The sequence below is a fragment of the Buteo buteo genome, chromosome 5, assembly GCF_964188355.1.
Source record: "Buteo buteo chromosome 5, bButBut1.hap1.1, whole genome shotgun sequence".
NCBI classification, from domain to species: Eukaryota; Metazoa; Chordata; class Aves; order Accipitriformes; family Accipitridae; genus Buteo; species Buteo buteo.
This window is the reverse complement of record NC_134175.1, coordinates 651,044-665,381: the sequence shown is the minus strand read 5'-3', so window position 1 is coordinate 665,381 and position 14,338 is coordinate 651,044. Positions and strand designations below refer to the sequence as shown.

At 46.4% G+C, this 14,338-nt stretch overlaps 1 protein-coding gene across 1 annotated transcript in view; it reads left to right on the top strand.

Annotated features, from left to right (window-relative positions):
* CAMTA1 (calmodulin binding transcription activator 1) overlaps nt 1–14,338 on the top strand; it is a 322,140-nt gene that overhangs the window by 102,102 nt on the left and 205,700 nt on the right. The window contains exon 5 of the mRNA XM_075027074.1: nt 12,477–12,612. Within this exon, the coding sequence (XP_074883175.1) occupies nt 12,477–12,612 (136 nt within the window). The remainder of the gene's footprint in view (nt 1–12,476; nt 12,613–14,338) is intronic.

The following is a 14,338-nucleotide window of genomic DNA, read 5'->3' as shown; positions in this document are numbered from 1 at the left end:
CCCCTCCGAGGCTTTCCTCATCCCCGGCAAACCCCGCGCAGCTCCTGCCAGCTGCTGTCAGAGGCCAAGGCAATGGGCATCAATGGCATCCTGGCAGCTCCCCCTGGAATACAGTAATTGGGATAAAACTGAGGTACGGCCCCGCTTGGTTGGGGAAGACCTTGTTAAACCTCAAGCCGATGGCTGCAATGAGCAGGGAGGTTGAACTGGAAGTAAGTTAACTAAATAAACAGAATTTTTTTTCCCCATTGTCTCCCTCCCCCATATGAATACGGCAGCCTTTGCGGGTGCGGGTATCACCGCTGTGCTGGGAAGTGACCTTGCTTTAGAGCTGACTTCTGCCTTCAGTGACGCCTGCAGAACAAGGCCATCTCAAAAGAAGGTTTTTAAAAGTTAATTGGAGCCCCAGGTCCTTGCCCTAACGACTTGTTTCCATGGAGAGAGCAATCAATAACGCAAAACGGCTGCCGGCACGCAGCGGGCTGGGAGCCCTTCACGTATATGTGAACCTATAGATCGAACGGGGGCTCTCCTTGGTACACTAACAGGCATTGGGATGATTAATCTGAAAACAGTTTAAAGCATTCATGAGTTGTAAGAACTAATTCCCAATAAATCAAACGGTATCCCCGTGGGAGTAAGGAAGAGAAATAAATGAGGGCTAAAGAAATTGATAAAGATCCTTGAGCAATAAAGAGACGAACGCCAGTTCTTTTAAAATTATATTTAAATGAACAAAGTTGATTTAACTGTCTTTTTTCATGCCTTGTACTAAGATTTAGCTCTATAGCATGTCATTATATCAAGAAATAATTTGCCAAAAGACTTTTTAGCATTTCGTGTGCATTCCACTTAATGACAATTTTAATATTCTAGCTTTGGTCCTATATCGTTATGAGGAGGTTTCAATTGCTCGGCATACTGAGGAGTTCATAAAGATTGTTTCTAATTTCTCTTTCAAATCTGGCATAGAGTTCAGAACCATCAACACAAGAATTACCATGTTATCCAGCAAAAATGTTGGGAATACTATTGTTAGGTGCTTGAACTGAATTTACAGCTTTGGGACAGCGCAGGACAAGGTGCTAAACCAAGTTCTGACTTACTACGCTGCTGGAAAGAGAAGAGCTCATGCACGCGAGTTAAAGCTGGCATCCCAGTCTCAACAAAAAGTACCAGGCATGATCCTGCCCGTAAGTGTATTAAAGTGATGCATCAGGAAAATTTATATTCTCTTGGTGATCAGAGAGCATAACTTCTGCTTATGGATTATTTCCCTTACAGATTATTTTGTGATAAGCACATCTCCAAACCTGAATTTCCAGCTCTAGGACCTCAGTGGGGTTTTGTCTTGTGTTTTCTTACCCTCCTCTGCCCTCAAAATAAGAAGGGTTGGGTTTAGTTTTTCTTTTGCCCTTGGCCAAATAACTCTTTCCTGCTGCATTATCCCAAGAATAGAGGGACAGGGGTAGCTGCCCCCAGGCAGTTCCTAACAGCATCCAAATTTGCCCAGGGAGTGCTCGGGGCCAAGGGCTCCGCTTGGACTCCAGCCCTCTCTGAAGCTCAGGGAAGTTATTCCCTGGCATCGAGGAGTTGGAATGAGGTTTCTCTGCTGAAGAACTAATTTCAAAGGCATAGACCCATGCTCCCAAATCAATATGGCATATATTTATACCAGTAAAGTACATCAAGCTACCCGGTGCGCAAAAGTGATTTAAAATAATGCGTAACCTATAAACTCTGTGGAAATTCCTCCGACCTCGGTAATGAAACATTTCTTCAGCAGATGTTTATTTTCTTTTTGTAGATATGTTTATGGTCTTGAGATACAGATGCTTGAGTCAAGAAGCAGATCTGATAAATGGAGGTGTAGGAATAAGTCAGGGTGATCTGGGATGCTTTGTGGCTTTACCAGTGCGAGGTCTGGCAGTGGAGCTGCCTGACTTTTCCATTTCCCTCCTTTGGGAGCTTTTTAATATTCAGTATTTTTGGCTGCTCAAAGTCATAATGGTGCACAGAAATTATTTCCTGCAAAAAGCCCCCCCACTCTGACTCAGAGTTTGGCTGTTGGTTCTTTCACAAGACCACAGTTTCTAACTGATGTGCCCTAAGGTGTAAATCGGGGAAGGACAACACCCAGATGGTGCTGTGGAGGGAGACGCGGCGATGAGGATTCCAGAAACCAAAGCAGGGATAGGGGGAGGATGGTCATCTCTTGTGTCAAAAGCACTGACGATACAGATTTTTTTTTCTCTCATTGTTTTGATTGGCTCTAAAAGTAAGAGAACTGTTAATGGTTGAATTAATCAGACTGAGTAACCGTGATACCCAAAGACGCTGAATGAATCTTTCGTGGAGTTCACTCTTTGGCAACAAAACGCGATACCATTGAGTGTAGACGACAGCAGAGTAAATGTTTACTGAGAAGTCAAATCCTATTATTAGTTGTATTACTATTATTAGTGCTGTTATCACTGTTTCCTATTTTCTGCTTGTGTCAAGAACAAGTAACAGAGAGCCAAAATGTACAGGCTTTTCCAGCGCGTTCATAAAAATAGGTCTTTGCACAGGACAAGTGGTACCAGTCGGAGTTGTTGTTAGATGGACATGCCTGCCCCATAGCTGCCCCGTCACCCTCCGTCTCCGCAGCCTGCGGAGGACTTCGGCGGGGGGCACGGGCAAGGGTCTGCTGTGCCACCGCCCGCGGCTGAAGCCACCATGCTTTGCACCTGGTTGCATTGTGCCGCAGAGCTGTCACTGTTGGGAAGACGGTTTAGCACAGACTTTGGACCTGCCTAAGTTAGTAGAGCCCCAGATGTTACTTGGGTTAATCTCTATAGCAATGTACTGTGCAAACAGAAGTATCTGGAGGATGCATTTTTGTGGCGCTGGCATCCTGATCACTCCTTAAATAGCCCCAAGGAACTGGTTCCGGGGTAAGATTTGTCAACGGGTGTCCCCGCACAGGCCGAAAAAATGCCCAGCACTTTTACAGTGCTTCGTAGCTTGTATTCCAGTCTTGAGAATTGTCCTGAAAGCCAACTTTGTACTGGCACATCCTTGTTCAGTCCTGTTTGTTGGAGCTGTAGGTAATTACTCCCATACTTAATGAATAACATTACTTTTATTGATGAACACGGAGGCTACAAGCTGGAAAGAGGACGTAAGGATTAAGTTTTATGGCCTACTGCTGCTATGGAAAGGAGCATCTAGACAACAGTTAGTGTCCCCTTGATGGGATTAGCCATTGCGTTAACTACAACTCTGGATAAAATTGCCAAGTCTGTTATTTTAGACTTTAACTTCTTAAATATTTGTCGTGGTTTAACCCCAGCCGGTCACTAAGCACCACACAGCCACTCACTCACTCCCCCCACCCCCCAAGTGGGATGGCTGAGAGAATTGGGGAAAAAACCTAATACTCGTGGGTTGAGAAAAGAACAGCTTAACAGAACAGAAAGGAAGAAACTAATAATGATAATAAAATGACAGTAATAATAAAAAAAGGATTGGAATATACAAAACAAGTGATGCACAATGCAGTTGCTCACCACTTGCTGACTGATGCCCAGTTAGTTCCCAAGCAGTGATCCCTGCCCCCAGGGCAACTCCCCCCAGTTTATATACTGGGCACGATGTCACACGGTATGGAATACCCCTTTGGCCAGTTTGGGTCAGCTGTCCTGGCTGCATCCCCTCCCAACTCCTTCTGCCCCTCCAGCCTTGCTGGCTGGGCATGAGAAGCTGAAAAATCCTTGACTTAGTCTAAATACTACTTAGCAACTGAAAACATCAATGTGTTATCCACATTCTTCTCATACTGAACCCAAAACATAGCACTATACCAGCTACTAGAAAGACAGTTAACTCTATCCCAGCTGAAACCAGGACAATGTTGTAGATACAAAATCCCTTCACTTTCATCTTAAACGTAAATGACATTTAGTTCTAGAGACAAAAAAAATCCAGTGTATTTACATTTTCTTGTGATTTATCTCTCTTCCTATGTGAATGAGAAGACGTCTTCTGAAGTCTTTATTTCACTTCTGCAGAGTTCAAAGATCAGGTAAATTTCAAACATGTAATCTGCAATTCCTTCATAATCGCAACTCTAAGTGAGGATGACGGGGACTTTTAAAGCGGCCTCTCCCTGCAAGGTGACACGTTGCTGGGTCCTCAGCAGACACGGTGACGTCTGAACATCTCTATTAAGTTCTCGTGACGGGCTTTTCTTTTGTTTGCAGTCCTGCTGAGAAAGGCTGAACATACGCTGGGATTTCTTTTCTTCCAGGGTGGGTGCGCGTCATTGCCTGAGGGTAAAAGCTAAGTGTTTATTTGGGAGGAGAGGGGGAAAAAGGTTTATAAAACCAATTCATGTGTGATCTGCCAGTGATACAGCTGTGATGGTCAAGTTCCCCAAAGTCTGAAAACATTTGCCTGTGTAAATAATATTTTAACACACTCTGTCTGTATGGAAGAGAGCTGTAGGTACCTATTGCAGCACCCTTCAGATCTGTCACTGGGGTGATGCGGTGATGCACTGCCGTCTAACCGAGGCGTTGCGGTGGTGCCTCGCCTTCGGGTGACCCCTTCCTAATGCTGACAGGTGAATCTTGGTGGCCTCCTAAACCGCCACCGAGTGTCTGGGCGTCTGCTTGGCCAAGGACGGGCTCGCTCTGAAACGTGGGGGTGAGACGTCCCAGTCTGTGGCTGCTTGAGATTCCTCCTTCGGTTTTCCATTTGGGCTTTAATCTTCTGATAAGCCGTTGGTACAGCGGAGGGGAAATGTCAAGGTAAATGAAGACTTAGAGAGCAGCGCTCCTCGGGGGAGAAATAACTTCTGTCATCAGATTTTTTTTCTTCTGTAGAAACAAGAAATAAGAGATGAGGTATTTCTGAAATCTTGATGTCAGTCAGGAGCAATCCTGACCGACAGTCCCCGTGCATCCCTCCTTGCCCCGCAAGTGAGAGCTGCAATGCAAAGGCTTTAAAGCTGCACACAGCGCAAAAAAAAAAAGAAGGTGAAATTAACAGATGGTTGCTTGAACTCCATCCCCTGGAATGTTTGATAGACCCAGATGGAGCAGAGCTCTACAGGATAAAACCGTGCCCGCCCTGGGCTGCTGTGTGGCGAGGTGTTAGCTTGGGTGGGAGGTGCCTGGGAGCACTCGCTGCTGGGGCTTCTCCCCGTCCCCAAATCCAGCCAGCGCTTCGGCATGGGTTTTCTCTCCTGATACTGCATGCTCCGTCCCGCTTCGGACAAACGGGCAGGGAAGGGGGGATGTCGTAGGCGATGGGTCTCTGCTGCCGGATGAGATCCAGAAGAGACTGACGCTGTCAGCGATGGCCGGGAACCGGCCAAACACAATTTCCAGCGAAGCAAAGCGAGTCGGTGACATAAACTAAATAGATGATGCTTTTAAGCAAATTGTCCGAGTATCAGATGAGGGAATTATGGGCCTGTGTCAGTCTTTTCAGATGTTATTATGTATGCTCTGTGTTATTTTAAAGTGCCCCGTGTTGGCCACACACAATTTTTCTTGGTGTTTTCAAAGAGGTACATGATTTCCCTTGAGTATCGTATTCTCAGTCCTCTCTCCTTAGTTTAATTAACTTTTGAGAAGAATATTTTGAGGCACCTTTTTAGTCCATTATTTGCAGAATATTTCTTATGACGATAACCCATTCTGGAGCCACCTTCCCGTTCCACCTTGCCCCATGCTTGTATTGCAGCTGTCTTCTTGGTGGAGCCGTAAGGGCGTGCATCGTGTTCGGTGGAGCCCACCAGTGGGCTTTGACCCGTCTCTCTGCTTTGTGAACTTCCCTACTTCTCCACTAAGGCGTGTGATGAGGGAGGCCTGCCTTGACTTCTTTGTAGAACAGGTTTCTTCGTTATAATCATGTCGATAGGATTTTGCTTCCTTGTCAGAAACAGGAGGCAACACACAGCAAGAGGATGTGTGTTTTGCAAGTTTGGAGGCTAAAAAGTAGAACTATCTTGCAGTATGTAAGACCACCGGCTCCTGACATAGTAGCATCATGTTGAGTGATGTTTCATGACATAGTAGTGTCATGTTGTGTGACATGTCATGACTTGCATGTTGTTTTACCCCAAATCTGGGAAGCTACTCTGGACATGGTCAGCAGGAGAACGATCGCACTCCTCTTTTAGGAACTAACACAAAACCATTGAAGAAAGCAAGCATGGTTAACCGTGACTCCTGCTTTAGTGCTTGCTTGGATTCGCTGGGACGTGGGTATGAGCGATGTCAGCGTGTTGGACCACAACGTCATCAGTCGGTCCTGCTGTACTCTGGGATGCAAACACAGTGCACTCTGCAAGCTCTTGCGTGGCTTTGGTTTCCAGCAAGGCAGCTCCTCGGAGAAGGGTGTCCTCGTGCTTGTGCTGGCTTGGTTTACACCTGTGGGAGGAGTTAGGGTTCTCAGGATGAAGGCAAATTCAAGGACTTCATCCTCTTTGTGTTCATTGGGAAACAATGATTCCGTGCAGTGATTTATTACAAGGCTCTGTCTCTCTTTCCAGGGCTTCCTCCAAGACTCCAGCTTTTCCCAGCCAGTTTCTGCATCAGTAGGTTGCTCCTTTGGGAGAGTGGAAGTTAATTTCTCATTATTATCATGCGTAGATTCAGAAGATGGAAGATAGTCCCCTTTTGCTGTCGCTCAACTCCATGATAACTTCATAGCCAGAGAAAACAAAGCTAATAGTTCCGCAGGATAACAAATGGCATAATCCAGACGGTTAGCAAGAGCCGTTCCTCAGTGCAGCGTGCGGCAGGGAGGGATCAGGGGGCTTCTTCACCTTCGGGCTGGGGGCGGCTGCTGCTTGTGCACCAGTACGGCACAGAAAGCGTCCGGTGTGCCGCACCCTTCTGCTTATTGTTTTTACTGTTGTCGCCCTCCAGCTCCAGGGGATGGCGTACGCAGGCAGCACGGCGCGAGGGGCAGCTGCCCCTGACCCTCGTGTTAGGAACAGCCGGGCGAGGATTTCACCCGCTGTGCCCAGGCAGCCTTCCCCCGGCTTCGGCGACCTGCGGCTCACTGGAAGAGTGGTCATCTCGCTGCCACGGTGCGGTTACAAGCACTTTCTGGGCCGATGACAAGCTCTGAGGCTGCTGATGCCTCTGGCTTTGGTAGGGCCCCTGTGAGCAGCTTCACACCTAATTTTGTGTTTTTATTGTAAAGAACTGAGCTGCCTTAAATAGCCGCCTTGGCAGGGAACTGAAATAAATCCAAGATGTTAAAATAAAAAATTAATTTTAGAGCCGTGGACCTTCTCGAGGAATGGTTCTGGTTGATATTACTCCGTTGTCCTGGAAAAAGAGTCGCCTTTGGCTTTGCAATTTTGCAATTCCCTTTCAGCAACCCGAGCTCCCTAGGCAGTAAAACATAGTTTTTATTAAATGATACATCTGACATTTACCAAACCTTGATGTGACGATTTAGAGGGAGCTAGTTGCGATGAACAGCTTTATTAATATTGCAGTAGTGTGATCAGGGGAACATCGTGGTTGTTTAGGCCAAAGACTTTAATTTACGAGCACAGTGGAGAAGCAGCATCAGTTGACCAAAATATCCTAATCTTAACTCGTTTTCTGTTTACTCCCTCCTTGCATCTGGTTCGTGTTCATGATAAGATGAGTTGGTTTAGATTCTTATTATCCAAGTAAGGCACTTTATAGAAAAGAAATAAACCCCCCTCAGAACGGGACTTGGAGGTAGATGTAGAGGTAGGTGTGTGCAGCTGAATTGGGTGCCAAATCCAAAATGACATTTCTGGAAAATCTTCCCTGGAAAGCCCCTCTGATTCCTGCTGGTACAAGCGCTCTGCTACCGCCTCTCCCCCTGTTACTGCGAGAAACTCCAGTTTATCCGGTGGCCTGGACTGGTCCTGAGCTGGAGGTGAGCATCCTCAGGAGCCCCGGGTAGCCCCAAGCAACCAGCCGGTCCTGAGACCCGTCAGCTGTGGGGTATGATTGTTCGATTTGAAGATAAGTCCAAAAATTGAATTTAGCATCTCCTTCCCGGCTGTAGCAGGAACAATTTGGGCAAAAGTAGCTCTTTTGCTGTTGTGGCAATTGATGTGAGAGCCGTGGTGGTAAATAACAGGGAGAGAGAGGGAAGCATTTCCCATCTCATCAATAGTTAAGACAAAAGGCTTTCTGCTCTGCAATTACTCTTCCTGTCCTTGCCCCTCCTTCCCCCAGGCCACAAGCAAGAAACCTAAATAGAGATCAAGCAGCTTTTAAATGCCACAGGCTCATAAAAGAGAGGAAATTCAGAGTTGCAACTTTGCTGCCTGCTATTTGGGTCTGTAAGCAAGTAGACCATCCTGCAAGCTCCACACAGTGGGACCAGAAATAATTGCACCGTCTCTGCCAAGAGCCCGGCTGCCCTTGTTTCGGGGCTCAGGCGGTCGCTCCGGCGCAGCTGCTGGGGAGACGGACGAGCGACGTGCCTGGCGGCTGGTGCTGAGGGCAGGTCGCGGCCGTCGCACCCGGGCTCACGGGGATTTGGCGGGGGGGGTGTGTGAATTTGAGGATGGGGTGCGCATCTCTGCTCGTGGAGCAGCAGCAGCGGTCGCCAAGGTTTGCATGTTGGTGTTGCCAGCGTAAACTGAATACAGTGATTTACTGGAAGCAAGGAAGGCAGGCAAAGTGCTCGTCGACTCCGCTGCTGGGGGGGCTCACGGTTTAGGATTGCTCCGTTCGCCTGTTCCCAATTCGTTGCCTTTTGTTCGCTGCCTTTTTTTGTAAGAGCAACAAACCCTTTCTTGTCTCATTGCAAAAAAAATTATTCTGAGTGGAGGGGGAAATGCTACTGACCTTTCCGCATTATCCCGGGGAATCAGCCGGAGCGAGTACGCGGAGTAGCCTGGTGTTTGATGTAGAGCAAATACAGGTGAGGCGACCTGCTGTGAGGCCATGCTGCCATTTCACGGCCACAAGTCTGCCTTTTGTCATACGAGATGCAAAACTTGCAAAACTGGTCTGTGGCCGTCCCCACCGGGGAGGGACGAGGGAGGGGGCCCCGTGGGGGCCAGGCTCTGCGGGGGTCCCATCCGGCAGCCCCAGCGCCGCATGCTGCAAGCACAGACAGGCTTCTTGGTGGGTCTCGATCACTCTGGCTGGCTTGCTTTCAGCAGTACCTTAATATTAAAATACTGGTTTATTATTTTCCATTTAGGCCCGCATTAATGAAAAGAGCTGCAAAGTAGTAGCTAATCAAATGAAGTAAATTTCCGTTAATGTTCCAGTACTTGTTGTTATTGCCGTGGTTCCAGGTGGAGTTTAATACAGAGGAAGACGATTGCTTTCCGTGTCTGATGACGTGCAGGCAAGCCGACCTTGCCTTGGCTGCAGGCTCCCTAAACACGCGCCCGCAGGAGCCAGTAGGGAATTGCAGTCCCGGGTAGCCCACGCTTAGGCGTGCGGTTTCGTCCCCCTCTTCTGCAGAGGTACGAACGAAATCCCCCAAATTCAAGTTGAGCGGCAAAACCTCCAGAGGAGATCTGGGTTGGAGTTGCACCCGTCATGCGTCCTGGGAATCCCTGTCGGACCTCATCGGATGAGTCTTCCCGCAACCATCAATTTGCTGCTCTTGGCTGTGTTTGTGTGCCAGAGATAAGCACAGGAGATCTTCCCTTTCTGTTCTTTCTTACAACAAGTGAAATACAATAGCAATGTATATCAGGTTAAAATTGCCTCTCATTTTATGAAGATATCTTTAAAGACCAGTTGCTTTCTATGAGCCTTAAAGCAACTCGATACACTCTTATCAAAATCGACAGCTGCTCCAGAGATCCTTAGGAGATTTTGTTCCATTGTGCTTTATTTTGTATAAATCTCGTTAACTGTTTTCCAGTGACCTCTTACGGTGTTCTTTTTTCATCACAGAAATAAGCCAACAAAAACCTGATTCCAGCCTTGCAGAACAGCAGCAAGGTTGCAGAGCTCAGCTCTGCGGTCCCTTCACCCGCACGCTCTCGGGGCACTGCAGGCAAGAAAAAGCAGTATTTTTCTCACATCAGAAAACTTTCTGGTCCTCCTTCCAGTCCTTCGAGTGTATGTTTTCCGAAAAGCCGCGCATGCGAGTGCCGAGGCACTAGACAGGAGATAAGTTCCTGCGCTGTCTTTTCCTTACTCGCCCTAAACGTGCAGGTAACTCGTTGTAAGCCATAGGGCATGTCTCCCTGACGGCAACAAGGGGAAATCTTTGATCTTTTGAGGAGGGTTTGAGCTGACATGTGGAGCAACGGGAGGTTTATAGAAGAAACACCGAAACAAGATATGTAATATCTCTGCTGAATTAACCCTGCACTATCTACATCGCTGGCAAATAGACGCCGTGGTTGTCCTGACACCCAAGTGTTTATTTTCAGGGCAGGAGGAGGAGACGTAGCTGGGGGGAGCGAACAGAGCTTGGGTTTCTGGTCACAGGGAATAAATATTTGCGTGTATGTGGAAGAAAATTAAGTCTATAAGTTCTGTTTTAGTAAAAGGATGTGCTCATAATCACTTAGATCAAAGGTCATTTCGGTCTTGCAAATGTTTGCAGAAGCAGAAAGTCTGTTTTCATACTAAAAGAGACTTTGTGCAGCAGTTTCTCATCCACATTCATTATATTTGTGATGTGCCTGTGTGTTCTGGAGGGCAAATGCTGAGTGTAAAGCTGGCAGGGCATCCTTTTGTGTGTACCCAAGCTGCATACTTACGTGCAGAGACAAGGGGAAAGGATGGGGGTTTGGTAGCAGATCCCGTGATCCCCAATGGTGTTTGCTTTGACAGAGGAAGGGTGTTGTATTGGTTGATCTAGGTGATTTCAGCCGGCCATTGGTGGTAGAAAACCATCATGAGCTTGTTTTCCTCAGTAGTAAGGTGCCTTTATGCACTTAATGGAGCACTGGGATGAGTTACTCTGTAATTAACAGCTTTTACATCGATGTTACTGCCCTATTATTATGTGATAAACATGGGTGAAGGCGGCTGTCTTCAACCGGAGTATTTTGTTAGAGAAAAATGAGGAGAGGGTACCTGCAGAAGCTTGTTCTTGTGCTTATTTCGTAGTGTTGTGCTGTTTGAAAGACAGAAGCGGGAGGGAAGGCGGATGCTTTTCCAGCTGGGCCAGGCACTGATTTTTGCATCTTCGGCGTGGCTCTGAAGTCACAAGCCAATGTTGCATGGACACAAAGCGCTTAGTTTGGCTCATTTATTTAAAAAGCTTCCTTGCGTTGGTTGGGCAAGTGAAAATACTCGGTGGCATTTTCAGCAATTCCAGGTATTGCTCTGCTCCGTCTGAAAACGCCTGGCTGCTAGTGTCCAAAAAGTGGAGGGGTGTGAGGACCGACGTGAAGTGTGGACTGGATGGGGGGTGGGGGGAACCAGACCCTCTCTCTCAATCCTGAAAGGCTTCTTTCTGTTAATTTGGTTCGTTTATACAACTTCAGGTGCCTTCCTTTATCAAAAGGCTCCAGCCAAAGCTTTCCTGTGAAAGTTATTGCTGCTGCTGCTGCTAATGTTGTTGTTTTTCTTTCTGTTCTTGGTGTCCTAAAGCCAAATTACGGTGACTAATGCACCACTGTGAATGTCTGCAGCATCTACAGCACTGCTGCCTGCATGGGATGCATGCTGTCTTTGCAGTGATGGGGGGGGGTGGGGGGTGTATTTTCTTTTTTTTTAGTATTGCAGCAGAAATGCTCCTATTGTGTGTTGGCTTAGCAGATAGCAAAACATTTCTGTGAAATACTGTCATACGCCAAATAGCTGGTGACTCCTGTCTGTTGGGCAAGCATCAGTGTGCCTTTATTGATATTCTAAAGCATCAGCCTGGTTTCTAAGCGGAAAATGTTTTCATGTGTCTTTGAAGTCAAGGAGGTGCTCAGAAGAGAGAAAGTTAGTCCATGTCTAACACTGATCTAAGCAGGAACAGTGAAACCAATGTATAAGCTCATGCTTTTTTCCTTCCGTTCTTTTTTGCCTGTTTATTACCTTTTTAAGCCAACATCCGTATTCTGGTGCTGTGTTAGAGGTGGTTGTTGCCTAATCCCGCTGATGCATTAAAAAGAGAGAGATTGTCTATCATAAAATAATAACGATCCTTTTTTTTCCTTAACCTGTCTTTCCTAATTTTCAGCATGTAGCTGAGCCCAATCATAACATATCCTGTGAAGACGCTGACTATTTTATGATAAGCTTTCCTTGGTTTGTTTTTTTTTTTATTAATACCTCTCACTGGCATGCTTACTTCATTAGGTACAAGATTCTCAAGTAAAATTTTGCAAATTGCAAAACATCAATTAATTCTGTTAGGAGCAACAAACAGTGAAAATTTGTATTATGCCAAATACAGAATATTGCTTTTCTGTAGAGACTTTTTCTAGTCTGTAGTGCATTGCTTCATAAACTCTCTTAGGGTGGGTTTTTTTCATTATGTAATCCAAAACTGTTTCTTGTTTCCAGACCGCAGAATGGTTCTATGATCCTGTACAATAGGAAGAAGGTGAAATACAGGAAAGATGGATATTGCTGGAAAAAAAGGAAAGATGGGAAAACCACCCGAGAGGATCACATGAAACTGAAGGTCCAAGGAGTGGAGGTAGGAGAACGGAGTGGGGGTGGCTTTGGCTGATAGCTGGGCTGGGAAGCAACAGCTCCCCAAAGTTCGTTCAATGTGAAGTTGTCCACACGTTCAGAAAAAGGTTTATATTTGCTGAATCCCAGGTTCTCCCCCCCCCCACAAATATACGCGTGTTTTTTGTTACTACTTTGAACAAAATTTGCATATAGCCTCACTGTCGGATTGCATTACTGCTCTCTGGTTGCTGTGAGGTTGTATGGTAGCAGCGCTGACGAAAGACCGGGAAGCGTCTCCACACCAAGCATCTTTTGGTAGAACGCCTGCTTTTTGTAACCGGTACTTCACAAGGGCAACCAAACATCTTGGGGTGGGTTGCTAAGCAATTTTTTTTACCGTATCAGCTTTGTACGTATATGCTTTGATTCTCACAAAATACCAGCTAGTTTTTGGTAGCAGTTACTGTAATTTTCCGTGTGCTTACTCAGTGTTGGTCTTCCAATATGCAGAAGTAGAATTTCTGTTGAATTCAGACCAGAATCGGACTCTGCTTCAAGGCGTGTTTTGAAGGAGACTGTTGCTCTACTGATGGTATTTAGCCATTCAAAGAAATGCAGGTGGATGATTTCACCTGACACAGTATTTCTGGAATAAGCCTGTGTGTTCTAAAACGTGTCATTGTTTGACACAACTATTTGTTCTTAAAGTCCGTCTGCGTGAGACAGGAGCTGTTTGATCTCACTGATCACTTCTGACGTTAAAGGTCTGCACAGATGTGGACAAGAAGTATGTGTATTTAACTTTTTCTTTTCTATTTTATTAACTGGGAATTACATTTTCTGATAGCAGAAGTCCAGCTGCAGAGCTTTGCCTAGCTTAGTTCCTAAGACCCCAGGCTGTATTCCCCACATTTGATACTGAACTTGGGGCCAAAATGGTAAAAGGGTGTTCAAAGATGTAATTGTAGCATTTAGCTGTGTCATCAAGAAATACTCTAATTCCGGCACATGAATAGCAAAGCCATAAGGGTATTTATTTGTATAAGCTGTACTGATTTCTGCAGCTCACAGGCTGCGTGCATCACTACGGATAGGAGGCTGCACCCAGGCATGTGGGCATAACCCAGCATGGATGGCAGCGTTTGGAGTAATTGGCGGTGTTCAGTGACGGGCAAGGCTTAACCCGTTACCTCAAGGCATGTCCGATAGCTTTCAGGCTGGAGTTTGGGCTAAGCCGAGCTTTCCAACCTCACCCCCAGGCCCGTCTTGGCAGATGTTTTGCACAGCATTAACCTTTCTCGTGTCCGGCTGATGTCCAGTGTGGCTCCGGGAGTTGGGGGCCGGCGGGGGTTCCACACCGCGCGGTGTTTCGGAATTCGGTGCGGGGGATGCAAAGCGGCCAAGCGCCTGGAACGCATCTCGTGCTCCAGCTTCCTCGTGGGTGATTTGTCATTCTTACGTTCTGTCTGCTTTAATGAGGTTTTTGGGTTTAAAATAGTATTAAATGGATTGCATTATATTACACCAGAGAGGCATAACTTTGTTCCATAATTTTTACATCCAATAACAATGTTTTATTATGACAAGCCTCAAAAAAAAAGTCAGCATAATGGAAATTGTGCATTGTTTTTGTTTCGGGTTTGCAGAGCATGATTTGATTAACTGCTGTGAACTTCAACAATGCAGAATACCAAAACCTGCGCTGCAGAGCTTACCTGTAGGAGGGTGGTGGTGACCGTTGGCTACCA